At 31.3% G+C, this 26,425-nt stretch overlaps 3 protein-coding genes across 5 annotated transcripts; all 3 read left to right on the forward strand.

Annotated features, from left to right (window-relative positions):
* Nucleotides 1-6,230: 6,230 nt before the first annotated feature.
* Nucleotides 6,231-9,985, forward strand: LOC137806110 (protein LATERAL BRANCHING OXIDOREDUCTASE 1). The gene is made up of 3 exons (XM_068606065.2): nt 6,231-6,761; nt 8,664-8,991; nt 9,608-9,985. The coding sequence occupies exons 1-3, from the start codon at nt 6,289-6,291 to the stop codon at nt 9,863-9,865; spliced, it is 1,059 nt and encodes a 352-aa protein (XP_068462166.1). The 5' UTR covers nt 6,231-6,288; the 3' UTR covers nt 9,866-9,985.
* A 4,391-nt stretch (nt 9,986-14,376) lies between these two features.
* On the forward strand, nt 14,377-20,172 carry LOC137806112 (Putative N-acetyl-gamma-glutamyl-phosphate reductase). Of its 3 annotated transcripts, none has more exons than XM_068606069.1 (14): nt 14,377-14,523; nt 15,231-15,314; nt 15,520-15,651; nt 16,142-16,249; nt 16,509-16,595; nt 16,706-16,756; nt 16,863-16,934; nt 17,338-17,457; nt 17,916-17,976; nt 18,087-18,167; nt 19,049-19,128; nt 19,206-19,295; nt 19,635-19,763; nt 19,881-20,172. In XM_068606069.1, exons 2-14 carry the CDS (start codon nt 15,252-15,254, stop codon nt 19,986-19,988), a joined length of 1,182 nt encoding a protein of 393 aa, XP_068462170.1. In that variant the 5' UTR covers nt 14,377-14,523; nt 15,231-15,251; the 3' UTR covers nt 19,989-20,172. The 3 variants fall into 3 exon arrangements, with proteins under 3 accessions (XP_068462170.1, XP_068462168.1, XP_068462169.1); XM_068606067.2 differs by having other exon boundaries at nt 14,381-14,523; nt 15,133-15,314; XM_068606068.1 differs by having other exon boundaries at nt 14,499-15,051; nt 15,133-15,314.
* Nucleotides 20,173-21,054: 882 nt separating this feature from the next.
* On the forward strand, nt 21,055-24,684 carry EMB1273 (embryo defective 1273). The gene is made up of 4 exons (XM_068606070.2): nt 21,055-21,406; nt 22,217-22,645; nt 23,264-23,506; nt 24,475-24,684. Exons 1-3 carry the CDS (start codon nt 21,296-21,298, stop codon nt 23,456-23,458), a joined length of 735 nt encoding a protein of 244 aa, XP_068462171.1. The 5' UTR covers nt 21,055-21,295; the 3' UTR covers nt 23,459-23,506; nt 24,475-24,684.
* Nucleotides 24,685-26,425: the final 1,741 nt, after the last annotated feature.

A 26,425-nucleotide genomic window follows, 5' to 3' on the forward strand; every position in this document is an offset into this window, starting at 1 on the left:
CCCTCACACCTCTCTTCATACACTTCCTCGAGATTTCCCATCTGTTGGACTCTTTGGAACATAGTATCAGACATGTCTTCAAAATTATACACAGTTATATAATTATTGTACGTAATTATTGTACGCAATTATACACAAATAATTATCTTGGCCCTCTTCTGTACGAACTTGACCCTCATCTATGCAGAGTTTGAATCGTCAACATTCATTTAGTACTTGAAACAAATATTTGAGCAGTTCTCCATTATTTTTCCCTTCCTTTTCTGAGACTATGAGACTGAGAGCTTCATCAGCACCTGCACATACAACATAGCCTAAATATGTATACAATTTATGGAGTGTGAGGTACGTTTATGTGTATACAATTTATGGAGTGTGAGGTACGTGGGTGGTTGGATGGGGCATTTAAACTAAAACGTTTCAGAACTTTTTCTTCTCTCTCTTCAGTTTCTTTGTGCGAACTTGGCCATCGCTCTGCGAGCATGGCTTTTTCCGCTGTTATCTTGGCCCTCTTCTGTGTGAACTTGACCCTCATCTATGCAGAGTTTGAATCGTCAACATTCATTTAGTACTTGAAACAAATATTTGAGCAGTTCTCCATTATTTTTCCCTTCCTTTTCTGAGACTCTGAGACTGAGAGCTTCATCAGCACCTGCACATACAACATAGCCTAAATATGTATACAATTTATGGAGTGTGAGGTACGTTTATGTGTATACAATTTATGGAGTGTGAGGTACGTGGGTGGTTGGATGGGACATTTAAATTAAAACGTTTCAGAACTTTTTCTTCTCTCTCTTCAGTTTCTTTGTGCGAACTTGGCCATCGCTCTGCGAGCATGGCTTTTTCCGCTGTTATCTTGGCCCTCTTCTGTGTGAACTTGACCCTCATCTATGAAGAGTTTGAATCGTCAACATTCATTTAGTACTTGAAACAAATATTTGAGCAGTTCTCCATTATTTTTCCCTTCCTTTTCTGAGACTCTGAGACTGAGAGCTTCATCAGCACCTGCACATACAACATAGCCTAAATATGTATACAATTTATGGAGTGTGAGGTACGTTTATGTGTATACAATTTATGGAGTGTGAGGTACGTGGGTGGTTGGATGGGGCATTTAAACTAAAACGTTTCAGAACTTTTTCTTCTCTCTTCAGTTTCTTTGTGCGAACTTGGCCATCGCTCTGCGAGCATGGCTTTTTCCGCTGTTATCTTGGCCCTCTTCTGTGTGAACTTGACCCTCATCTATGCAGAGTTTGAATCGTCAACATTCATTTAGTACTTGAAACAAAATCATTTATTACTACTACCCAAGACATTTTAAACAATTTCGGTTAATAATAATTATCAAATTATACACAATACGTTGTACGCAATTATTATACGCAATTATATGTAATTAATTTGATAATGATAGACATGATTAGTAGATCAGATCATTCCGTAATTAGAAACACTGCAGATACGTTTGCAAAAAAACATAAAAGAGTAATCTTACTCCTTGCCAAAATCTTATTGATGAGCCCTTGGAGATGTATAAAGTTCATAACTTCAAAACATAAAAACTTTAAGAGTAATTAGGGGCGGCGGAGTAATCTTACTCCTTGCCAAAATCTTATTGATGAGCCCTTGGAGATGTATAAAGTTCATAACTTCAAAACATAAAAACTTTAAGAGTAATTAGGGGCGGCGGAATCAAAATGACTTTGTTTTAAAACTGTACGTAATTAATTATTACTTACACTTTAAAGAATTTAGCTCAAACAGTTTATTAAAAAAAAAATAATTATCAAATTATACACAGTTATAAAAAAACATAAAAGAGTAATCTTACTCCTTGCCAAAATCCTATTGATGAGCCCATTGGAGATGTATGGAGTTCATAACTTCAAAACATAAAAAATTTAAGAGTAATTAGGGGCGGCGAAATCAAAATGACTTTGTTTTAAAACTATACGTAATTAATTTATTACTAACACTTTAAAGAATTTAGCTCAAACAGTTTATTAAAAAAAATAATGATTATCAAATTATACACAGTTATAAAAAAACATAAAAGAGTAATCTTACTCCTTATCATTATATAATTAGAAACACTACAACACACACCATAGTTAAATGTGTAGCGGTGGGTGGACGTTTAGAGTACATTGATTGAGCCTTAAATATTTGTACAAAAACCATGAATTTGAGCAGGTCTCCATTATTTCTCCCTTCCTTTTCTGAGACTCTGAGACTGAGAGCTTCATCAGCACCTGCACATACAACATAGCCTAAATGTGTATACAATTTATGGAGTGTGAGGTACGTGGGTAGTTGGATTAATACACAAATATACAATTATTGTACGTGATACGCAATTACTATACGCAATTATTGTCTCATCGAGCGTCTCCACCCTATATGCGTACAAATAATACCGTACAATAATTGTAACTAAGAACTGCCACTATCACCATCTTGGTACAAACTAACGTTAGGGCAATGATTGTTTAATAGATTTCTGCCCAACATTGTCTCCAACCGCTCTCGGAGCCTCTACATTGTCTCATCGATCGTCTCCACCCTATATGCGTACAATAATACCGTACAATAATTGTAACTAAGAACTGCCACTACCACCATCTTGGTACAAACTAACCTTAGGGCAATGATTGTTTAATAGATTTATGCCCAACATTCCTTCCAAATAGCCTCATTTGATAGGTAGCATATGAGATTTCATCCACTGGGTGATGTGCTGCAACAAATAAAGTGTCTTGTCTCTGGTTGTTGAGTGATAAGATAACAATTTAAGAATATCAGCAATCAATGTAAATTTAGTTTTGATAAAAGAGAAATACATTACAAATCAGATTAAAAATATCATTTACGGTAAATGGCTAATACACAGAGATCATTAATACAAGATTCAGCATAAAAAAACTAGAATATTTAAACTTTGGTAAAAATAGCTATGGCACTACTACTATAGCTTCTAGATTGATCACAATTCTATAATTTTAAGTTTCACAAATGTGATTGAGTTAGGATATCTATCAGATACTGACCTCGAGTTCATTTATCCTTTCTTTGGCTAGTTCCAATTGTCTCCAATTTTACTAGTACAACCCTGACAAACACAGGTAAAAAATGGTGAACATTTGAAGTGCAAAAATGGTTAGCACAAATTCCAGTTTTGGTAAAACCTTTTAATAGATGATCATGAGATCAAGCGAGTCTATAATGGTTCTTTGGCCAAAAGATGAAATCAACAAGAATACAACAAAGGAAATATACCACCAAGACCAGGTTGGAGTATACGAGTTAATTTACTATCACGATAAGCGATCTGCTACTCCTTCCATTGGTATGTGGTGTGATTTAGGGAATTATGGGTCTTTTATTGGGCTGCAGAATACAAAATGGGCTCCAAATTGAATTAGGGGTCTTTTAGTGGACTGTTTCTTCCTGCAACTCCCTGTTCTTATGTCACTTCCATACAAAATGTTAAAATATCTTTTTATCCCTTTTGTGTCATCTTTATAAAATAATTTTTGAATTAAGTAATTCGGACACGCATTTGAAAAAAATTCAAAAGTTAAAAAAATGTAATCCAAAAACGAATCATGCATCTGAAAAAAAGTTTTCGAATTATCTGAAAATAGATGAAATTAAGTGAATTCAAATACATTTTCTATTTTTAATAAAAATAAAAATCTCCAGGAATATAGGTCTTAAAGATTAATTTCATCATATGTTACAAATAAAGGCAGTTGGCAGAGGATTCTACAGGCTTTTCAAAAGTATAAAAAAAATTATAAAACTTTATTAAAATGAAAATGATTTTTAGGAAAAAGTTCTTTATTATGCTTTCACCATTTCTCTTCATACCTGTAATTTACAACTGAAGAGATAAAAGCATAATACTTAGAAAAGTATGACAAAGAGACGTCTTGGGGCTCTTCATCAAGGATCACAATTAATGGATCAAATTTAATCTTGCTATTGGTTTTAGAAGACATAAATATAGCTTTAACAAAAGGTTTTGTATGTAGCACCTCAAATAAAATAGAGTCAAATTGACTGGTCAATAAATTTGAGTAAGATTTATTGAATAGAGGGGAATTAATAACTGTTAGATTTGTTCTTCAAGTACTATATCACCAAATAAGTGGTTGCATTGTATAAGAAGACAATCTTGATCAATATTTTCAATAGTCACATAAGAAATGATCCACAAAGTTCTTTTATGCTTTCTGTTAAATGGTTATTCATATAGCCACACAACTTGGCAAATACTCAAAGATTTGTCAATTCCTTTGACTTCTTGCACCTCTCCGCTGTAAAATCCAAACCAAAGCAAGAGTCGTATCTAAGAAGGTCGCTTCTTCTCTCACCTCCATAGATTTTCGTATTTTCAAAAATGCCCATCTTTAATATTCTGGATTACATAATTTGGAAGTCATTTTTCAAATTTGTAATTAGCTTCCAGATTATATAATCTGAAAAGCTTTTTTCATATACATCCTTACTTTCCGGATTATATAATCCGAAAGCTAAAAAAGACTTCTAAATTATGTAATCCATAAGTCTTTTTTCAAATGCGTTTCTGGATTACATAATCCGGAAGTTACTTTATGGGGGTGACACAAAAAGGATAAAAATGTATTTTCATGTTGTGTATGGAAGTGACAGAAAAAGATATGCATGTGCATGAAGAAACCGTCATCTAAGAAACATATCAATGTATCCCTGTATTTGGATTTATCTAATGCCTGCAGAAGATGAGAATTAACACATCAAGGCACGGAAGAATTTTTATAATAAAAAGAAACATAAAATTCTCTTAAACAAACTAGTAGCATGAACATGAGTGATTGTATATGTACACATCCAAGGTCCACAAATGCAAAATTTCAAACATAGCAGTGGTTGTGCAACGGAAGCGTTATGTAATAGAAATTTCACCACAAAAATTATGGACAATGAAGACCAAGAACAAATGGAGAATTTTGAAACCCCCACCCAGTTAAACTCAATTTCTATTCTCTCTTGACAAAATTGAAAACACAACATAGTACCTTCTTTCTCTTTGTACATTATTATTGTGTTGTTATCTTCATGAATGTCAAGCAATATACCTCCGGTCAATCTTGCCAGCTCAAGAACAATCTCCTTAACCTCCTCTGCTGAAATTGTCATACCTTTGATTTAATTGAGCATTATGGTCTCTGTTAATAAATGATTTGCCTCCTCTTTTTATCCTTACACAACTTCAACTGTGCATGTAAAGGACAACATTGGTGTAATCATAAGACTTTGAAGGGATAATAGTATGTGTCTGGGTCGTTGCTGTGTTTTGTTTTGAGGATGATTCCCAAACCTGGACCACCAATCAGTGTAGTTGAAACCAAAGGACCAATCTTTGTTGGTCATGCTCACTGAAAACATTGAAGCACTCACAATAACTATTATCATCACTCCATGTGTAAACTTCAGATCCATGCTATAGCCTCACAAACACGAGTGTGTGGTGGCTAAACAAAACAAAGGAATTAATGTGGTGAATGTAAAGTATAATTTGGTTTTTGTTGTTGGGAGAATGGTTGGAGTTCAGGGAGAGAGCAGAAAGAGAAAAAAGAGTAATTCAAATATTATGTCATATGGTTGTGCAAAATGGCCAAATCAACTTCATAGTTGGTTAGTAACTTAATTGGTGTACTACACATTATTCATAATAGTTAGTTTGTTCCAAAATGTATAATAAACTTTCAGTCTCCACAATCTAGTAGGTAGTGCATATGAGAAGTGTTATATTTAAGGATGTTTTGGTAATTCTATTTGAACTCATAAGGTGATGCATATAGAAAACATAATAAAAACATGAAAAATGATTTTCTGACACCCCCATTTTTCTTTTGCTCCAAATTACACCTTTTTTAAGTGTTGGATTACTTATGTGATAGAGATATTTTTGTAAATTAATAGGCATAAGATAGATGTAATTTGGAGCATTGGATGTCAAATTATCACTACTCTAAAAACATTTATGTCTTTTCTATTATCAATTCTATAATCTCATAAAATTACAATGTTGTATTTATTTAATATTATTTATAAATTATTTAATTTTTATTTTTTAATAATATCGTATAGGATGCTGTTAATCTGATCTCATTCAATCATCAGATACCAACAAAAAGCATGTGAAATATTGATTTTTATATCTACTTATAATAACACCAACAGATATACAACTCTTCCCTACCATTCATCTTGATATTGTTAGGAGAAGAGTGAAAAGGCATGGGAGAGATAGATCCAGCTTTCATTCAAACACCAGAGAACAGGCCAAAGCTTTGTATCATTGAAGAAGAGGGAATCCCTGTGATAGACCTCTCCCCTTTATTCTGCAGCTCTTCTTCCATCACAGACCCTTCCTTTGAAGATCTTGTGAGGAAAATAGGCAGTGCATGCAGAGAGTGGGGGTTCTTCCAAGTGATCAACCATGGAGCCCCAGTTGAGAGGAGGAAGAAGATGGAAGCAGAAGCAAGGAAGTTCTTTCACCAGAGGAAGGAGCAGAAGAATGAGGTGAGAAGGGATGATGTGCATGTTATAGGGTACTTTGACTCTGAGCTTACCAGGAATGTTAGGGATTGGAAGGAGGTGTTTGATTACACTGTAGAGGAACCTACCTTGGTGCCAGCTTCACCTGATCCTCATGATCACCAAATCACTCATTGGTATAACAAGTGGCCCCAATACCCACCACACTTAAGGTATATACTTCAATCTTCCTAATCCTTTTAACAGCATAGTTTATGGCATCTGCACAAATTTTAAGGTTCAGTTCTTATCAGATTTCATGAACTTTCTTATGTGGTCAGAATTGAAAGCAAATGAAAATCATATATTCTATAATTTATCATTAGGATTATTGTACATGTATAGACTAAGTAAGCATAGATAATACCTAAAACAGAGTTTATTGATGTGTTGGTTTCGGTCTCTAAATTTTTTTCTTTAATTATTGGTGTTCGGTAGGAGTTGACCTGAAAAAGATATTCCGACGATCAAGTAAGTATTCGGTATACGGAGTTTATATTAAAAATTGATTAAAAGTCTACCTTACACTTCTGCAGATGGTTTATTTATAGTGTTTAATCATAGGTCATAGGTTGTAGTGGACTGAATCTATCATATATCAAGACTAGCTTGATTCTAGGAAGATTTCCTAATTTCTCGTTACTCGAATTTGGTGGGATGTGTCCTGAATTCTGAGAGAGTTCTTGCAACTACCCGTTATTTATTTATCACGATTTTAAATGTATCTTTTACAGATCGATCGGTCATCGAAATTAAGTGACATAACTTGTTTGGTATTGACCCATACAATTATTATAAGAAAAACAACTTATTAAATGATGTAGAATTGTTAACATAGATTAATTTTGGTGTGATGTATAATTAGATATTATTTTGTATAAATCAAAATATAACAAAAATAGTGAGAATCGCATAAAAGTTGGATACTTAGTTTCTCAATAATATCAAACACTTACGTTTCTAAAATATAGTAAAAGTTTCTTTTAAGTGAGACATCTAAAAGAAATGGGATTAAGCTCATTTATGTCATACTCCACCTTTCGTATGGTATTACTTTTATTTCTTTTTTAACATAAAGCATGGCAGAGTAGGAAAAAATAATCTTTGCAAATCTGAATAGCAATTTGTTAAGACTCATAAACTAATGCATTATTATGTGTGTATAATTTTATATACATGAAAAAAAGTATACAATGATTAGATTTAGAGATGTCGATAAGTGTTTTTTTAATTATTTATTATGCATGTTGTTTTATTCATTAATTAATTACTGAAAGATTAAAAGATTTAAAATTCAGAGTGTAACACTCCATACTGACTTCATTATATGCATACACCACAATGCTTTTTTAGTCACAGGTAAAACTTTTAAAGAAATTAAGAATAGAGAAATTAAAAAAACAAAAGTTATTAGAAATTGTGATTGAAAAATTATTTCAGAAATTTAAAAAGAAGATAGTGAAAGAAAGAGCACAGTAGAGAGTAAGACAAAGAAAAAAAGTTAGGAGAAAAATACTGACACATGGGTTTTTGACAGAAACATGGGCAGTGGCCGATATTAATTAATTACTAAAACACGTATTTGAATTATAATTTTTTTGTCAATAAAAAATTAAATAAATATGAATCACATGAGAAGTGATGTAATTCTTCTACATATACTTTTTTTCAAAGAGAGACTATACCGTGTTAACTCAAACCAATAAAGACAATTAAAGAAAAACAATACAACATCAACTTACACAAACTAATAAAAGTTCTTGATCAAGAACAAATAAGTTATCAGATGAAGATACTAATTTGAAAAAGAGAAACAAATGTAGTTGTGATCTAGGATCAAATTTTTAGTTGATTTAAAGAAAAAAATTCAGAATGATCAATCACTTCTTCTTTAAAGATGTGTTTGTTCTTATGTCTCCAAATCTCACTAATAACTGTAATCCAAATGACAAATTACGATAAATTATACTAGTCCACGTACAAATTTGAAATAAACTATTTAAATTATTTTTATATTTTGATAAGTATAGTGACATTATAAGTTGTAGGATTGTAACATTTTTGTTGTGGTGCAGAGAGACATTGAAAGAGTATAGTGAGAAGATGGAGGAGCTAGCACTGAAGTTAATGGAACTTATTGCTTTGAGCTTAGGTTTGGCACCAAAACGTTTTCATGGTTTCTTCAAAGATCAAACCAGTTGGATGAAGCTCAATTTTTATCCACCTTGCCCTTCACCTCACCTTGCTTTGGGATGTGGTCCTCACAAGGATAGTGGTGCTTTAACTGTCCTTGCTCAAGATGATGTTAGTGGCTTAGAGGTAAAGAGAAAATCTGATGGCCAATGGGTTAGGGTTAAACCACGTCCTAATGCTTATATTATCAATGTTGGAGCTGTAATCCAGGTATTATTCTTTCTACTTATTTAAACACATATTTCATCAATCATTTTTTGTTTTTTTTACTGTTAAAGGTAGTCTAAACCAAAAATTATTTTTATTTATCATCAATCGAATCAGTGTTCTAGACTCAAGATTTTATTTGATCATCAATCCAATCACCATTCACGTTTTTTATTTTTCTTATTAAGGAATAGATTGTTTTACTTGGATGGTTTAGATGTCTCGTATTTTTAAAAAGAATATTTTATTCAAGGAATTTGGTATAATACTTATGAGATCGATGAGATTCCAAGTTTTATTCTTAGAACGTATGGATTTGATCCCATGAGTGGAACCACCACCCGTAACATGTTGTCACTAAAAGCAAAACTCAATATCTCTTCTAAAAAATCTTCTAATTGTTCTAGAGCAACTAGAAAGAAATTCTTTAACCAGAAAGAATAAATTTAATAGAGCAACTAGAAAGAAATTCTTTAACAAAACAAATAAATTTAATAATGTATTAGATTGAGTTATCTAATTATCAAATAGTATGAAAATATATATTCATTTAACGCATGTATATACATTTATTTAAAAGATATAATAATTCTAATATTTTGGCATGTTGATTTTGCAGGTTTGGAGCAATGAAACTTATGAGAGTGTTGAGCACAGAGTTATGTTGAACACTGAGAAGGAAAGGATCTCATATCCGTTCTTTCTCACGCCTGCACATTACACAATGGTGGAGCCTTTGGAAGAGTTGGTAAATGACCAAAACCCTGCCAAATATAAATCCTACAATTGGGGCAAGTTCTTTGTTACAAGGAAGCGTAGTAATTTCGTCAATCTTAATGTACACAACATTCAAGTATATGATTTCAAGATTAATTAGATATTTTTCAATGATGTTGTAATCATGATATTATATCAAGGTTGTGTAAAAATTTAGTATACCAAGCTTGTGTAAAATTCTTTATAGTTTAAACAAAATTGGGTATGTGTTTCTTATAAATAATGTTACATTATAAGGACTAAAATAATATTGCCAACAAACCAACAAGAATTTAGAAATTCTTGTAAGAAATCTTTATTAGAGTGTCCTAATGGGTATTTATTTTATATAAATCAAAATTATAACAAATAGATATTTGCAAATATAACTGGACATTATAATAGAAAATATTTTGAACATAAAATTATATTTTAATTATAAATAACATATATTATTATAACTGGACATTATTATATGAGGATGAATTGTAATTCTTTCAAGGTGTTTGCAGGAGTACACAAACTCTCCAAGCTGTTCAACCAAGTTGTTGGACACCGTAGAAGATTTTCTGACACTTAAGCCAATAGTTTAGAAAAATATGTAAGTAATTGAATCAGTATGAGATTAAAAAGTCCTTCATCGAGTGTGGGATATATTCTTCACGATTTTTTCAACTCCATAAACACAACAATAAAATTGTATAGTTGAAAAAACAAATAGATTATCATAGGAAATGGTTAGAATTATGTTGAGTGAAAATTCAACTCCCAAGCACTTTCGACAATAATGTCATACCATAATTGCATACCGCAAGAAATGTTACCTCGAATTATCCCAATGACCATAATATTCCTTATCTTGATTAATACTTGATCTTTCCTGCTGAATGGATACATCAGACCTTATAGAAGATTTTATATCAAACATTATAATACACCTGGAGTATCTGAACTTTGTTTGCGCAAAATTAGAGAGCAGGTTTGTTTGCGCAAAATATAGAGTACTCCTTGCCAAAATCCTAATACGAGCCTTGGAGATGCAATAGGTCTCCATTATTTGGCCATATACATGAGAAAGGGGAATCCTAATATGAGCCTTGGAGATGCAATAGGTCTCCATTCATAGTATATAAAATGAATTTGGAGCAAATAGGAGTGTGGGTGATGGATGGTAGTAGGTGATGCATGCATTGAGTGTAATTTTTTTGTTAAAATAAGTTATAGATCAGTAAAATAAGTTATTAATTAATTTATTGATACTACCCAAGACCCTTTAACCATGTTTTAAACTGAAGCTATAGGTAGTCCAAGCTTTTCCATGCATCAACTAAGACCATAACATTTGACTTTGCCTATGTGTTTTTGGAACAACAACAAAATTTCTGTATGCAGTAACTAGTTATCATTATTTTGAATATTAAAATTTAAAAATGTATTTCTTTTATTTGTATATTCTAAATTATAGAATTTGTAAAATATTTTTAAATTTAAACTAAATTTTATAATTTAAAATATTTTATTTTTTTAAAAAGTATATTTTGAATTATAAAAATTCAGAAGATACTTTCTATCCAAAAATAGTTTTTAAATTTTATAATCTATGTCGTAATATCTTAATGGATTTTATAATTCAAAATTAATTTTATAGTTTATAATATATATATTTTTTTAAAAATCATTTTAAATTATAAATTTGATAAAAGTTTCTTTTAAATTTTGTAATTGTTTTTTTTAATTATACGTTCCAAAATAAAAAATACTAATGAAATAAAAATTATTTTTAATATTTTAAAAAATATGAAGTCACTTTTTAATACAGCTTTTTAATGTAGGACTTGCAAACCTTTTTATGTTAAATACTACTACCAGGTTTAGCGTGTAGATAATATAGGATATGGTTTTCTTAAAATCAATTTAGTAGATGCTAATTCTCCTTGTACCAAATTAATTGTGATCTGTACCCAATACTTCTACCAAATTAATTGTGATCTATACCCAATACTTCTGTACAAAAAATATCTTTTTTATCTTTAATTTTTTTACAACATAATTAAAGAAATTCTAGATATGTAAATCCGAGACATTTCTTTCAGATATGACCATTCGCATTACAGGAATGTCTTTTAAACATTAAGATCCAGAAGTTTTTTTTTTTATTCCGAATGCTAAAATCCAAAAAAGGTGAGAAAGATAATCTGAGAATTTAAAGAAATGATAGGTACAAAGTGTCTCGTGCAAAAAGAATTAGCCTTTAGTAGAGAGAGATTGCAAACCACAATATTATGATTTCATTCATTAATAGCTACAAAGACATCATGTTATAATGACATACCTTTTAAAGAAAGAAAAAATGAAAGAAAAACACTGTTATTTCATCCATGGTGTTGAAGGTAATTCCAAGAATAGAAAATCTAGCAATTTTGAGTTTTAGTTGTCCCATTTGTCAATTTTTAGCAAAAAATACATGTTGAATAACAATGAAGAACACCAACTGAATATTTCACCTGTCAAACTCCCTAACATTTCTCCTTCTAGTTCAACCAAAATGTACCAACTTGATATGTTTCCTGGATAATATGTGAAACAATTAATTGTGATCAATAAATAGTTATGCTAAAGTTTCAAGAATTTTGAGTTTCTGACATCGCGATTTTATACAAAATAAAAATAAAAATGTATATGGTGGTGGTAGGAAATAAGTGCAGGGTGATGTTCATGTTAGCGTGACCCTATGTTGCTGGTTGCAAGTTATTCTCTCCTTTTATTTCATTCATATAATTTTGGTTGTTTTTTGAGTTTTGGAGAAGTTATACGGAAAAAAAATGTGCAACTTGCATAGTACGATGAGTTTAGGATTATTTTTTGTCATTAATATTTAGAGAAAAAAAAGACTTTGTTAGGAGAATTCTATGATATCTTTTTGAGTCCTTTTTATTTTAAGAGAACTTACTCTTATTCAACACGGAACAATTCTCTATTTCATGTTTTGTTTTATTTTTGGAAAAAAAAATATTTTTCTCGAATTTCTTGACATGTATGTGCTTGATGATTTTGAGTGTTCAAGTTTTTGATAGTTGAGTTCAATAATTAGTCTCACTGATGAGGTTTTTCCCCCTTCAAAATCCAAACTCTAAATGTTTTAGGTTTATATTATCACAATGTTTAGTTTCATTATTGCTAAAACTTGTTCTTTTTAATTAATTCTCTTAACATTCTTGGTCCTTGTTTGGACATTCTTGAAAATTGAGAAGATATATATTATTGGACAAAATCATTATTAGACTTAATTACAGGAATATAATTATTATTAATTAAGTCTATTATATTCCTGTAATTAAGTCTAATAATGATTTTGTCCAATAATAATATAAATGAATTTTCATGGAAAAGAATTATCTAATTTCTAACAAGTTATTATAGAAATTGTGCTAACTTTTTATTTTTCAGGCTTTGTTTGATTTTGAAAACACCAAGGCTTAGAAGTGATGTGTATCGTTGGAGAGAGCAATCGCGTACCTCTTTCTTCTCACTTCACACCCGAAGCGGCTTCCTAAGTTTTACTCCACTCCCAATCCATTCTTCTCGTACTATAATAAAAAAATATGATGAAATATGCAACTTAATACCATAATAAGAAAATCTGATTCTCTTTGCTAAGATATTTAAATTTTGATGATAATATTGTGTTTGCTCTGATAAGACTATTATGCACCTTTCAACTGTTCATCCACCATTAGTCTTTGTTTAAATATTACACCATTTAGTAGAGACGATTGAAATGTGCATTGAGTGTGAAGTGAATAGGTAGGTCACTGTTGAAGGTGCAATGATTGATTAAATATCCTTATTATTATCAAAATTTAAATATTTTGACAAATATATATCATTATCAAACATATAAAAACAATAATTTTAGTTAGACAAAATTCATAATAATTTGTTTTTTAACTAAGAAGGGCCTCTACCACCATCTTGGTAGAAACTAAGATTAGGGCAATGATTGTTTAATAGATTTCTGTCCAACATTACATTCCTTCCAATAGCCTCATTTGATAGGTAGCACATGAGATTTCATCCACTGGTGATGTACTGTAACAAATAAGAAGTGTCTTGTCTCTGGTGGTTTAATGATAAGATAACAATTTAAGAATATCAGCAATCAACGTAAATTCAGTTTTGATAAAAGAGAAATACATTACAAATCAGATTAAAAATATCATTTACAGTAAATGGCTAATACACAGAGATCATTAATACAAGATTCATCAGAAAAAAACTAGAATATGAGTTAGGATATCTATCAGATACCGACCTCGAATTCATTTATCCTTTCTTTGGCTAGTTCCAATTGTCTCCAATTTCACTAGTACAACCCTGACAAACACAGGTCAAAAATGGTGAACATTTGAAGTGCAAAAATTGGTAAAACCTTTTAATACATGATCATGATCAAGCGAATCTATAATGGTTCTTTGGCCAAAATAATGAAATCAACAAGAATACAACAAAGAAAATATACCACCAAAAACAGGTTGGAGTATACGAGTTAATTTACTATCACGATAAAATACATGTAATATTAAAACATTAGAAGGAACCACACATATAATAAAATATTAGAATGCGTGCCTCGGATGCTGACATGGCAAATTTTTAAAATTAGGGTAGGTCTTAAGAAGCTTCTCATAGTGCGATTTTGGAGGGAATTTCGAATTGGGGTCAGATTTCGGTGACCTACGTCGAGTGGGATTTGCGATTTTCGGTACCATTTTTGTTGAGGTTAGTTTTGTTTTATTGCATTTGTGTTTGAATCATGGTTCTCAAACTCGCGAGTCAAGTTCACTCGTCCGAGTTCACGTTTCCATATTCGGTAGTAAACTCGATTATTCAGTCAAATCGGCAGAATCGGAGTGAACTCGCTCAAACTTGTGAGTCTGCTCCGGGTTGGCGAGTTCAACTGGATTTTTGTTTTAGCCCAAAACGGTGTCCTATGGAATGGGGAAAATTAAATGAAATAAACACTCACATTTAGAGTTTCGCGTTTCGTTTTCGTTTTGGTTTCACTTTGCGTCTTCTGTGGAGTGCGCGGAGGTTATACGTCTTCTCTGAACGTGTGCGGCGGTGGTGGCGGTTCATACGTTCGTGCGACGACTGCGGTGGTCACGGGTTTTGTGCAGAAAGTTAGAGATGGGTGGTATGGAATTAGGGTTCCATTGGTATGTGGTGTGATTTAGGGAATTATGGGTCTTTTATTGGGCTGCAGAATAAAAAATGGGCTCCAAATTGAATTAGGGATCTTTTACTGAGGTGCAGATTTTTTTTTGTTTGGAATGTTCTTTGTTTTTTTTTTAATTAGGAAAACTTGTAAATTTTATTTTATTTTGACAGAAATTGAATTTGAAACACTACACAAAAAGAAGGACAAAATTACATTCGCAGTTTCAGAAATTGTTAACACCCAATTCTTTGATTCCACACCTTCTTAGCTTCTTGGCTGGCTAGAGAAAATGAGCGCAGTCTCTTCCAGTTCCCTATGTCTTCACACTGCCCATTTTTGGAACAAACCCAAGGTACCCTTTTTGTTTTTTGTTCTGCAAAATGTTGTCTTTGTTACCGTACAATGCTTTATAGTATATTTTACCATGGGGAGCACAATTTTGTTTGATTCTGTCACTTTTTATTTTGTGGGTAAATGTGTTTGATTCTCAGAGTTTATGTTATTGGTGTTGTGGGTAAATGTTTTTAATTCTAGTTTATGTTGTTGGTGTTGTTCAGGAGTTTGGAAGGGGGAGAAAGCAGCAAGATAAGAAGGGAATTGTGAAGTGTTCCATCAAGAGTGGGAACCCATCTTCACAAAATGCGGTTCGTGTTGGTGTTCTTGGAGCTAGTGGCTACACTGGTTCTGAGGTAAGCTTTCATGACACACAGTGGTTCTAAGTTTGTTTGGTTTAGTGTGAGGAGAGGTTGGAACATGGAAAATTAATAAATAAATAAATGAAACAGTTAACAGTGATTTTCAACGGAAGTTATGGCTTAGAGTGAGATGGATTGTAATCAAGGATTTGAAAAAAAAATTATTTTTGTCACAATGTTAAGGTTTCTCGGATTACTGCAACAACAATTGTGACTACATCAGCTGCATTGTGGTGGCAATTTCCAGCAATATCAAGGATCTTGACGAAACTGTGATCACAATTTTAAACCTTAGTCATAATTAATTTTTTGTTTTTTTCTGCTTGTGCTTTTGGTATATGCAACTTAAATGTAAACTGTGAAGTGGCTTTATTTTCGAATTGTCTGCACTACCACTTCCCATGTACTCAACCAAGGAAGTTGATGTCACTGAGTTTTGATCTGGTGTTACCGTTTTGTGAGATTGTGAAGATTTTTTGGTTAGGTTTTGCGACTCTTGGCAAATCATCCACAATTTGGGATTGCACTGATGACTGCCGATAGGAAAGCTGGGCAGCCAATCTCTTCTGCATTCCCACATTTGAGCACTCGGGTATGGTTGGTTTTAGAAATGATTATGTGTTCTAAATAGATATTTTGGTTCATTATTAGTATTTTTATGGAGGGTATGGTGTGCTTTCTGTTTAGCTTCTTCTAAGTGAAATTAGCATACCTTTTCTGTGATGATCATGGAGGTTGGTGCTATTCGTAATCATCATTTTCTTGAACAATCCTCAGGGCATGATTTGAAATATGCATGTTGATGTATTGTTATGTAAATTACATGATTTGAGCTTAACACATGTTTACAGGACTTGCCAGATTTGATTGCAATAAAGGATGCAAACTTTTCTGATGTGGATGCTGTATTCTGTTGTTTGCCTCATGGGACTACTCAGGTTCTTTCTTATGTCTTTTGACATTTGTAATTTCCGTATTGGCCAAGAGAGCACTGGATAAAGTATATCAGTGTTGATAATTATTCCTTAGATTATCTTCTTGTTAACAGGAAATAATTAAAGGCCTACCAAATCACTTGAAGATTGTTGATCTTTCAGCAGTATGTTTTAAATAACTGTTCTCTCTTTTTTTTTTCTTACAAAAACAAATTATTATGAACATAACTTTGCTTCTTATCAAAATTGTAAACGAGAGGGATTTTGTAGGATTTTCGTCTAAAAGATCTTTCTGAGTATGAAGAGTGGTATGGTCAGCCACATAGAGCACCAGATTTACAGGTGGGAACTCATGTCCTCTTGGATTACAAAAGGGTCTAAATTATCTAGGTCTACCTTCTGTTTTCTAAATTGGTATAGCACATTACCAACTTCTACTATAGGCTTCTATGCAGTCTTTCATTTCATCGAACTTTGCTTAGCAAACTGTTGAATTGAACCCTTATAAGTTATAATTTGAAAATGAATATATTTTATGTAGGACAATGCCTTCACTATTTATGAATTTGACCTGTCAACATTTATTTCTTTTCAAGTGTTCATTATACATATGAGATTGAGTATCAGGTTCAAATCTCTTTCTTGTTTTATAGTTTGATTTTAATGGCAAGCTAATCTATTCAAATCTCTTTCTTGTTTTATAGTTTGATTTTAATGGCAAGCTAATCTAGTTTTCTCTATCCAGAAAGAAGCTGTATATGGATTGACAGAGGTTTCAAGGGAGGAAATAAAGAATGCACGTCTTGTTGCTAATCCTGGTTGTTATCCAACTTCTGTTCAACTACCCCTTGTCCCACTGATAAAGGTCAGGATGCTTACTTTACATTGTACAATGTACATGTTGAAAAAGTGACTTTTCCTTCAAAGAAAATACTTCCTCGTTAAAATGAAAAAGATAGTATAATTTCTTATCCTTCAACCTTTTGTACTTCTATCCTTTTCTCCGAATAAGTTTGTTCTTTTATCAATTAAAATAATGTGCATATTCTCATTTATTCAATAACATGGACTATAGACCATTAATTCTTCTTTTGGATGTCCATTTGTCATAAACTCGTTTATCAACTTTGTCTACATAGACTAGACTACTGAAGATGCCAAATCAAGAGGTGTATTCAGGGGTGGAAACATTTTAGGCTCAGCTTTATGCTTCCTATTTTAAAAACTGTTTTTGCTGTATTTATTGATTTTTATTATGCTTGAAGTGTATCCTATCCCCTTTAATTTTAAGTTTCTTCTTTCTGTGTTTTCTTTTTTTTTCAGGCTAGTCTAGTTGAGATTAAAAATATTATCATTGATGCTAAATCTGGTGTCAGTGGAGCAGGTTAGAATTTTGATGCATCTCTTCGGTATTTTATTACAATCATTCCACAAAATATTCTCAGCCGTAACTTCTCATTTCTATGTGGTTCTATTACTTGACTCTTGTTGCAGGGCGTAGTCCGAAAGAAAATTTGTTGTTCACTGAAGTAACTGAAGGTCTCAATTCTTATGGTGTTACCCGTCATCGCCATGGTAAGTTTAGTTTGCTTCTTATAATTGGATTTGTGTATTTCTAATCTTACAACTTCAGCCTAATTAATAGAAAACCGTGTGTTATCTTGTTACACTTTTGTTTGTGACAATGAAATATTGAGGGATTAGTTTATTGTAAGAGGTATGCAATAATACAATATAACCAGCAAAGGCAGAACCAATAATTCATGTTACCTATGAAGCCCAAACATGCCTCTTCAATGGCGTGTCCCCATATCCGACATGTAACTCACACCGACATGTGTACAACACATATTAGACAAGGTTAAAGTGTCAACTTCAAAAAACATTTTTTCCTCTCCAACACAACTCTAACATAGTTCCATCACAACATTAATGAGGGAAGATATGGTAATTTATTTTAGAAGTTAGAAATTTATTGTCTAAGTTTCTATCATAATTATAGAAACAAGGAACAGATCATATATAATTAGGAATATCTAGATTATATATGTAGTATTGTATAGTTCTTTGACGTTGTTGTCTTTGGATAAACCTAAATGAGAGTGTCTTTTTCAATTATGATGATCAAGGGGGTGAAATGTCTTAAATGAATTAGATCCTCTTTTCACTTTGGACTTTAGATATATGGATTAAATTTATATTTGTATTAGGCAACAATATGTTTAGATGGTTATGTTTGAATAACTTTTTTACAGATCACTTTTGAGATATGGAGATTGGGTAGTTGAGGCATTACGGGGGCTTCATAATGAAAATTAATCATAACTTGATTCTTGGCTACTACGCTCTTACCCTATTTCTGTTATATATAGCTACTTAGCTAGTAATTTTTGCAATTGGGAACAAATGACATCTGAATTTGAATATATCTAATAATCATATTTTGTTGTATGCAGTTCCTGAAATAGAACAGGGACTCGCTGATGCAGCAGGTTCAAAAGTAACCGTTAGTTTTACACCACACCTAATTCCAATGGTAAGTAGCACCTAGAGTTCTGATCTATTTTCCTGCTTTTCAAGTAAATTAACAAACGCTACTTTGCCATTTATCAGAGTCGTGGTATGCAGTCAACTATTTATGTGGAAATGGCTCCAGGAGTGAGAACTGAGGACCTGTACCAACAACTGAAGCTCTCATATGAGGTTTATCTTTTCATCTCAATGCTTGTCACCTCATCATTATACATGTCATTACCACGTTTACAAAAATGTAATGTATGAATTGCATATATGCCGACAAATACAAAGAAATGGTACTTAATGGTTATTCTTCATTGTTGTGGAAAATGTTTTCATCAACTCTCCTCAGCATAGAAGAGTCTCTTTAACTTTCAAGGCTTTATACTGCCTTTTTTGTGGGTCTGTGGAAAGTGTTATCTTGATTCATGGTTCATTGATGCCTTTTTAGTCTACTTCGGTTCAAGTTAGAATTTCTCAATTTTTCCCTTTCTGAACTTCCCTCTCTTCTTTTTGGTGATTCAGGATGAAGAATTTGTTGTGGTGTTGGAAAATGGAGCCATTCCTCGAACTCACAGTGTGAAAGGGTCTAATTACTGTTTAATCAATGTTTTTCCGGATCGAATTCCTGGAAGAGCAATAATTATATCTGTTGTATGTTATAAGCCTTTTCCCTCCTATATACACTTTAGTTATTTTAGCTAAAATTTCATGCATTTAAGAGTATTATGATATTATAGTTGCCATGACTATTTTGATGTGTTGTTGCAGATTGACAATTTAGTGAAGGGAGCTTCAGGTCAAGCTTTGCAAAATCTTAACTTGATAATGGGATTTCCAGAAAATTTGGGACTTCAATACCTGCCTCTGTTTCCTTAGAGTAGTTCTTTTGTCCAACACTGTAGTCACGGTTTCACCATTTTTCCCCTATGTGTTGCTCTGTAATGTTAAAATAAGTCATTGAATTTTGAGGTGGTTGGTTTTTCAAGCATGGATTTTTGGCCTTTTTGTAATGCCAATGTTTAAGTGGACTATGAAATCTGCTTCTCAAGTTTTTTTCTGAGACATTTGCTTTATTTTGATTCACTACCTTTTTGGCTCAAAAAATGTTTACAGAATATATGTTTTTTGTTCATTCACAAAACATTTATTATTAAACACTTCAAAAGCTTTTTTTATCATTTAAACATTTTTAAAAACTTTTTTAAGTTATCATTTTCAAATATAAATTGTCTTACCTTAATTCTTTGGAAAGTTTTTTTTCTTTAACATTAATTTTACCATATTCTAACTTTTATGAAGTAATGAAAACTATTTTGTAGTGATAAAAATGCAATTGATTTTAGTTTACTGTACAATGGGATAATCTTGGGATTAAATTCTGAAAGTAACATAATTGTACAAATACGGTTTATATAATTGAAAGACTAATAGAAAAGAGTATAAAAACTTGAGCAACAGTAACAAAGCAATTTTTAGCATTACTTAACAATAACTTATCTTTCCACCAAAATCACTTTTAACCTAAACCCTATATTTTTTGAAGTTTCCAAAATTACCCTATTCTGGATTTAAAAATTCAGAATAGTAAATATAATTCGAAACTAAAATAATACATTCTAAAAAAAAACCCAGAATATAAAATTAAAATACGTTTCAGATAAAAATTTCCAAAATTTAAACATGTGTTTTGAAAATCCAAAATATTTTTTGAAATAATTTTTATCTATATCTCTTTTTATTTAAGGTTATTTTTATTATTTTGGAGAGACTTTTTTTATCATTTTCATTAATAGTGTATTGGGTTCATTAATAGTGTATTGTGTGTATGTTAGAATTGATATGTTAGAGGTAGAATTGTCATACACATAATATATCACGAATATTGTATAGAATAAATCAGTTAATAAAGTATAAATTAATAAAAAAATCAACATTGTTTAACAGGTTTTTAATCATTTTCACACATTTCTTAAAAATTATTCTTACTAAATACCAGCATCAATATTATCTCTAGTTTTAAGTTTACACTAGAACAGACCTAGTAGTGTACCTGGTATGGTTTCTCCACTCTTCTGCTATTTTCGTAGTTGACACCTCCGCAAAACCCACTTGTTGAATTGCAATCCTCTTTCAAAAGGGTATTCGGATTTGGTTTCAAGTTTTCATCTTTCAACTACGCAACCATGTCTCTCCCCTATCCCTCTCACCTTCTATCTGCTACTGCTTCTTCTCGTTTCCAACCCTTGATCCTCAACAACACCGTCTCAATCGAACCTCCCTTTCTGGGTTTCAAGGTACTCTTTTCAACATTTTCCCTTACAATATATCCTTGTTTCTCTTAGTAGGCAATTTTTCTTATTCTGTTGTTATCTCAAACCAAAATGATAGTCAAGGATATTTTAAAATAATATAATAATAATTTGGGCAAGGTGACGAATCAAATGTGAAATGCAATTAAATTATTAGAGTTTCAAGGTCAGGAAATTTTTGATTTTACAACTTGTAGATAGTGCCATTACTCAATCTGTAAATTGCCAGTTATCATTTGTTTTTGGAGTTTTTGAATTGGATGAGTGTCTGTTTGGGTAAATAGCTTCTACAATAAGTTGTTTATCGTAGAAGCATGTGTGAATAAGTTGTTTCTTTTTCTACAATTAAAAAAGAAATTATATTGAAATATGTCATATATATTGTAAGCCCTTTTTCACAAGTTATGTTAGAATCTTATTGGAATAAGTTGAAATATCATAAGCACTTCCAAATGTTTGCTCAAGTTGTTATACCATAAAATAATTCAATTAAGTTGTAAAAAAGCTATTCCAAATGGACCCTAAATAATACATCTACTCTCAGTGTAAAGGTCTTCTACACTATCATTCAATTACAGATCCCCATGTATGGTAAATTCATTGACTTTTATAATAACTATTTTAAAAGTGATTGAATGGATAACTTTTTATTGTTTGATAGTGTAAAAACTTCTATTTCGATAATGCTTGCCTGTTAAACTCTTTTGAATCTTTGACATTCAGTTAAAAAAGAGTTGTCTTAGGTCTGGTTACTGGCTTCATAAGTTAAAATTTCCCCTATCTGCTGTTGCACAGGGTACACCATGTTTTGTTGAGAAGCAAAATTGCTGCTTAAGTGTTAAACCATTTGGTGTATCTCAGAAGAGAGTGACCAAGATCTCCTGTTCTATGAATATGTCTGCACAACAATCAGATGATCATGGAAAAATGAAGCTTAACCAGTTAATAGACAAAGCACAAAAGCTTTGGGACAGTTCTCCTGAGCCAGTGAAGATTTTCCCATGGAACAAAGCCTTAGACAACTTAATTCAACTTATTCTTGATCTTATTTTGTTTGTTGTCAAATACCTAGCCGTGCCTGTATTTGCAGTTACCTCACTGAGTGAAATGTCCTACTGTGCACATGAAAGGAAGCTAGTTCTGGTTCCTCTTCCAGTTCTCTTTGGAGTTGCTGTTGCTGGGATTCTTAAAGTGACTGCCCTCGAGTTATCTCCACATCTAAAGGTATGGTCATTGGTTATTCGCCATTTTATAATCTAGATATCAGAGAGATTTGTTGGATGTAGTATTAAGCTGTTGTTTTTTCAATAATTACTTTCTCTCATTCAGAATGAAACAGTTGTGATGCCTGAGCTCTATAGGTTCTTAATTTCTTCCATTCACCCTGTAAAACATTTTCAACTGCCTCATTATCTCCATATTTTGAATTTCTAAAAACACAGCATGATCCTTTTGAATTAGTTGATCTCACTGCACTTGATGACTTTTCTTTGGGGATTTATGACAGTGTATGGACAATATGGTGACTACCTTAGATGTTTATTAATTTGCAAATTCCAACTTAGCAATCCAACTTGCACAAAGAATTCAGGATGAATACGATGATATATTCCAAAACTAGACATTTGCCTTGTTTTCCAGACGTTTGCCTTGTTTTCTAGGGGCCAATCTGTTAGGGACTTATTCTGGTATTTATATTTTGAGATCATTTTTACTGGTCATAATAGAGCAAGATATGAGAAAGTTAGTCTGGTGGTCCTTCCTCCCTATTTACTGTATAGCAGCCTATGTCTTGTTTGATTTCACCCTTTTACCATAGCTAATTACTGCTCTTGTTTTCAGGATGCAGAAGTTCCATGGCATTTAATTGCCATTGCAATTTTTTTCACACTTATCAAATTGCCAGGGCCGTATTACCCTTACTGGGGACGTATAATCATTCCTCATTTTGCAAATGGGGTTCTCTTGAGGACTCTATGGTTTGCAATATTGTGGTATAGAAGACCGAAAGCTGTGAAGATGCCGGGTTCTAGTTAGCTGTCCCCGAGTTGCAGTATTAGCTCGCCGAGTGACTCGTTTTTGTAGGTATTGAGAACTCATTCTACAACTACTGACTATCCTAAATCCAACACATATGTGAAATGTGATTCTTGGGAATTCGAATGAGGCTATAATGTGTTCCCTTGCTTTATGAGTAAATGCTATATTATGGGAACTTAACCATGTGGAAATGCTTGAGGCCAATTCAAATTTAGTTTTATAAAGCTCCAGCTCCATTCTAATAACTATTTTAAGTTTTTGCTCTTTTCTGCTTGGTTAAATCATTTTGTAAGTTCCTATAGTTTCACTGATTTTTGAACTGGTTCTTATAATTTAAAATTTTGTAATTGGCCCCATACCACCAAATATTTTCAAATAAGTCTTCACTTCACCAACAGTCATTAACTTTTGCTGAACTACAATGATCTATTTGAAAGCATTTAGATAAACATTGTTACCTATTCAATTTGTATTTGTCAAATATAGTTTTTTGAGCTTTCAAATATGTCCCTATAGTCCAGCAAAAATTAACAGCTTTTAGTGAGGACTAATTTGAAACAAAAATTGAAAATAGGGATTATTGAGTAAGTTAACCTTTTTTTTCCCTTTACAATTTTTAAATGTTAAGCTATCTTATGAGAGGTTGTATAATTTTATAAGCATTTTGGTATCACTTTGACATCAAAATAATACTCCAAAGGGTTCGCCAAAAAACAGAAGTAGTCCAAAAGCTTCTCTGCACCAGTAGTAGAACTGATTTCCTAGAACATGTTACTGTTAATAGATTTTTAGTAAATCAGACCCACCCAGTGAAATATTTTGTGTAATGATAGTCCTTGCAACAATTAACCAATATATTCAAGTTTGCTTATATTAGTCCTGCAATTTATATAAGTGTACTTTGATAGTTTAACATCTTGAACAAGCTGACTTCAGTTTTTAATTCAACAATTTTGTGTATTAAAATGTTCTTATTGGTGAATCAATCATTGACTTTTGTTTATCTCATACAGGAAACCAATTTTTTACTAGTGAAGACCTGAGTGGCTTAAGCAGTGCATTTAGATTTTTACTGAATTTAGATTTCACTTTGTTGAGAAATAATATAAGTGTTGTGGTTTGTCACTATTGTTTGTATTGGGAATAGCATATATGGTTGTGTTGGATACCCCATATGAATAGTTGTAGTTGATACATATCAAGAAGAAAAAAAGTTGATGATATATATCAAATCCACTACAAGAAAATCATTAAATATAAATAAAAATTAATTTTAGAAGAAAATCATTAAATATAAATAAAAATTAATTTTAGAGAAAAAAAATAATTAGTCACTATATTAACCAAGTTATATTAAGCAAGTCAATAAACCTTTGGTATTACAGTTAACTTTGACAAAAAAAATTCGTACAGTGAAAATCAAATAGATTTTTCTATTATGACACTAGAAAATCGGTAAATGGTAATTAATTTTAAAGATAAAAAATAACTATTTATTATATTAATTAAATTAAATATTATTTTAGAAATTAAAAAGTATTGGTATTTAAAATAGTTTTTATTATTAATAAAATTTATAAATTATTTTTTAAATTAGTATTTAATTAGCTATTAATTTTAGAATTTAAATTAATTAGTAACTAAATTTTTTGATAACTAAGCAGATATTTATTTTGAATATTTGTAATTTTTAAAATAATATTTAATTAAGTCAATATAATAATTTTTTTATAATTATAATTAGTTTTTATATTATGATTTATTAGATTGTTGTTATGTTATGTGAGCACAATGCGTTTAATCTGTATAGATTGTGTGCACTATTTTTTTTAAATGTTAATACAACGTTCTTTTAAACACAATTTTTTACTGGTTGAAATTTATAAAAAAAATTGATTAAATTTGAAGGTTTCACATTTTCTGTAATGGTCTTTTCTTGATTTTGTAATTTTTAATAAATTTTAATCAATAAAAAAAAAACAGTCTTTAAAAGAATGTGTTTTACCACTTCTCATATTTTATTTGTAACTTTTTAACATTATGACTTTTGATCATTTATTAATTACAATTTTCAAAGTTTTAGTCACCAATAATTTATCCAATTTTCATGCGTCCTTCCTTTCTTAATCATTTATTATTGAATAACTTTTTCTTTTCTTTATCAAACATTTGAATTATACTTATGTTATGTAATACACACACTAAAAGATAAATATTATAACTGAATCTATTTTATCTTGAACTAGTGGAAAGAGAGGTTCTGTTTTTTATTTTATTATTTATATAGGGTTATGTATAATATTAAAAATTAAATAAAAGAGGTTATAGGTATATTATATATTTAATAAAATTTATTGAAATTAAATCCATAGATTAAATATACGAATGAGAAAAAATATTTTAATAATTTTAGTCTCACTAATGTTATATCTGAACAAATACAAACATTTGATTGCATCATCTTTGAGTAACCATCTCTTTCTTTACATAAGAGAGTCAATGGAAATGAATAAATAAATAAGCACTCTAGTTTCCATCTTCATCTTTATGCTTCCTCCTTTGGGCCATCAATACTCCTGGATTAATGACTTCTACACCTTCATATCGAAGAAGCATGAGAACAAAACAAGAACATGTAAATAAGCTTAATAAAACATTTATCTCTTTTCAGTTTTAAATCCTTAAAAATGATATTTGAAAACAAAAAAGAAGTAGTGAATGGTTAATGTTTATAAAACAATCATTTTTGTGCTTTTGATAAAAAAAAGAACATTTGAGTCTTTAATAAAGAAAACAGATTTAGGGGGGAAATAGTGAAAAAAAAATAAGCAGCAGACACCATGTAGATATCTGAAACGCCATGTGGATATCTGAAACGTCATGTGGATATCTAAAATGCAATATGCATATATGAAACGCAGAAAACGAAACGGGGTTAGGTTTACACTTATAGTGTCTTATGAA

Source organism: Phaseolus vulgaris, chromosome 3 (assembly GCF_051622355.1).
Source record: "Phaseolus vulgaris cultivar YP4 chromosome 3, ASM5162235v1, whole genome shotgun sequence".
NCBI classification, from domain to species: Eukaryota; Viridiplantae; Streptophyta; class Magnoliopsida; order Fabales; family Fabaceae; genus Phaseolus; species Phaseolus vulgaris.

Coding starts and splice junctions, on each gene's coding strand:
- LOC137806112 (XM_068606069.1), top strand. CDS start 15,252: ATGAGCGCAGTCTCTTCCAGTTCCCTATGTCTTCACACTGCCCATTTT. Junction 16,596..16,705: donor TGCCTCATGGGACTACTCAG/GTTCTTTCTTAT, acceptor TCTTGTTAACAG/GAAATAATTAAAGGCCTACC. Junction 19,129..19,205: donor CACCACACCTAATTCCAATG/GTAAGTAGCACC, acceptor GCCATTTATCAG/AGTCGTGGTATGCAGTCAAC.
- EMB1273 (XM_068606070.2), top strand. CDS start 21,296: ATGTCTCTCCCCTATCCCTCTCACCTTCTATCTGCTACTGCTTCTTCT. Junction 21,407..22,216: donor CTCCCTTTCTGGGTTTCAAG/GTACTCTTTTCA, acceptor GCTGTTGCACAG/GGTACACCATGTTTTGTTGA. Junction 22,646..23,263: donor AGTTATCTCCACATCTAAAG/GTATGGTCATTG, acceptor TCTTGTTTTCAG/GATGCAGAAGTTCCATGGCA.
- LOC137806110 (XM_068606065.2), top strand. CDS start 6,289: ATGGGAGAGATAGATCCAGCTTTCATTCAAACACCAGAGAACAGGCCA. Junction 6,762..8,663: donor CAATACCCACCACACTTAAG/GTATATACTTCA, acceptor GTTGTGGTGCAG/AGAGACATTGAAAGAGTATA. Junction 8,992..9,607: donor ATGTTGGAGCTGTAATCCAG/GTATTATTCTTT, acceptor TTGATTTTGCAG/GTTTGGAGCAATGAAACTTA.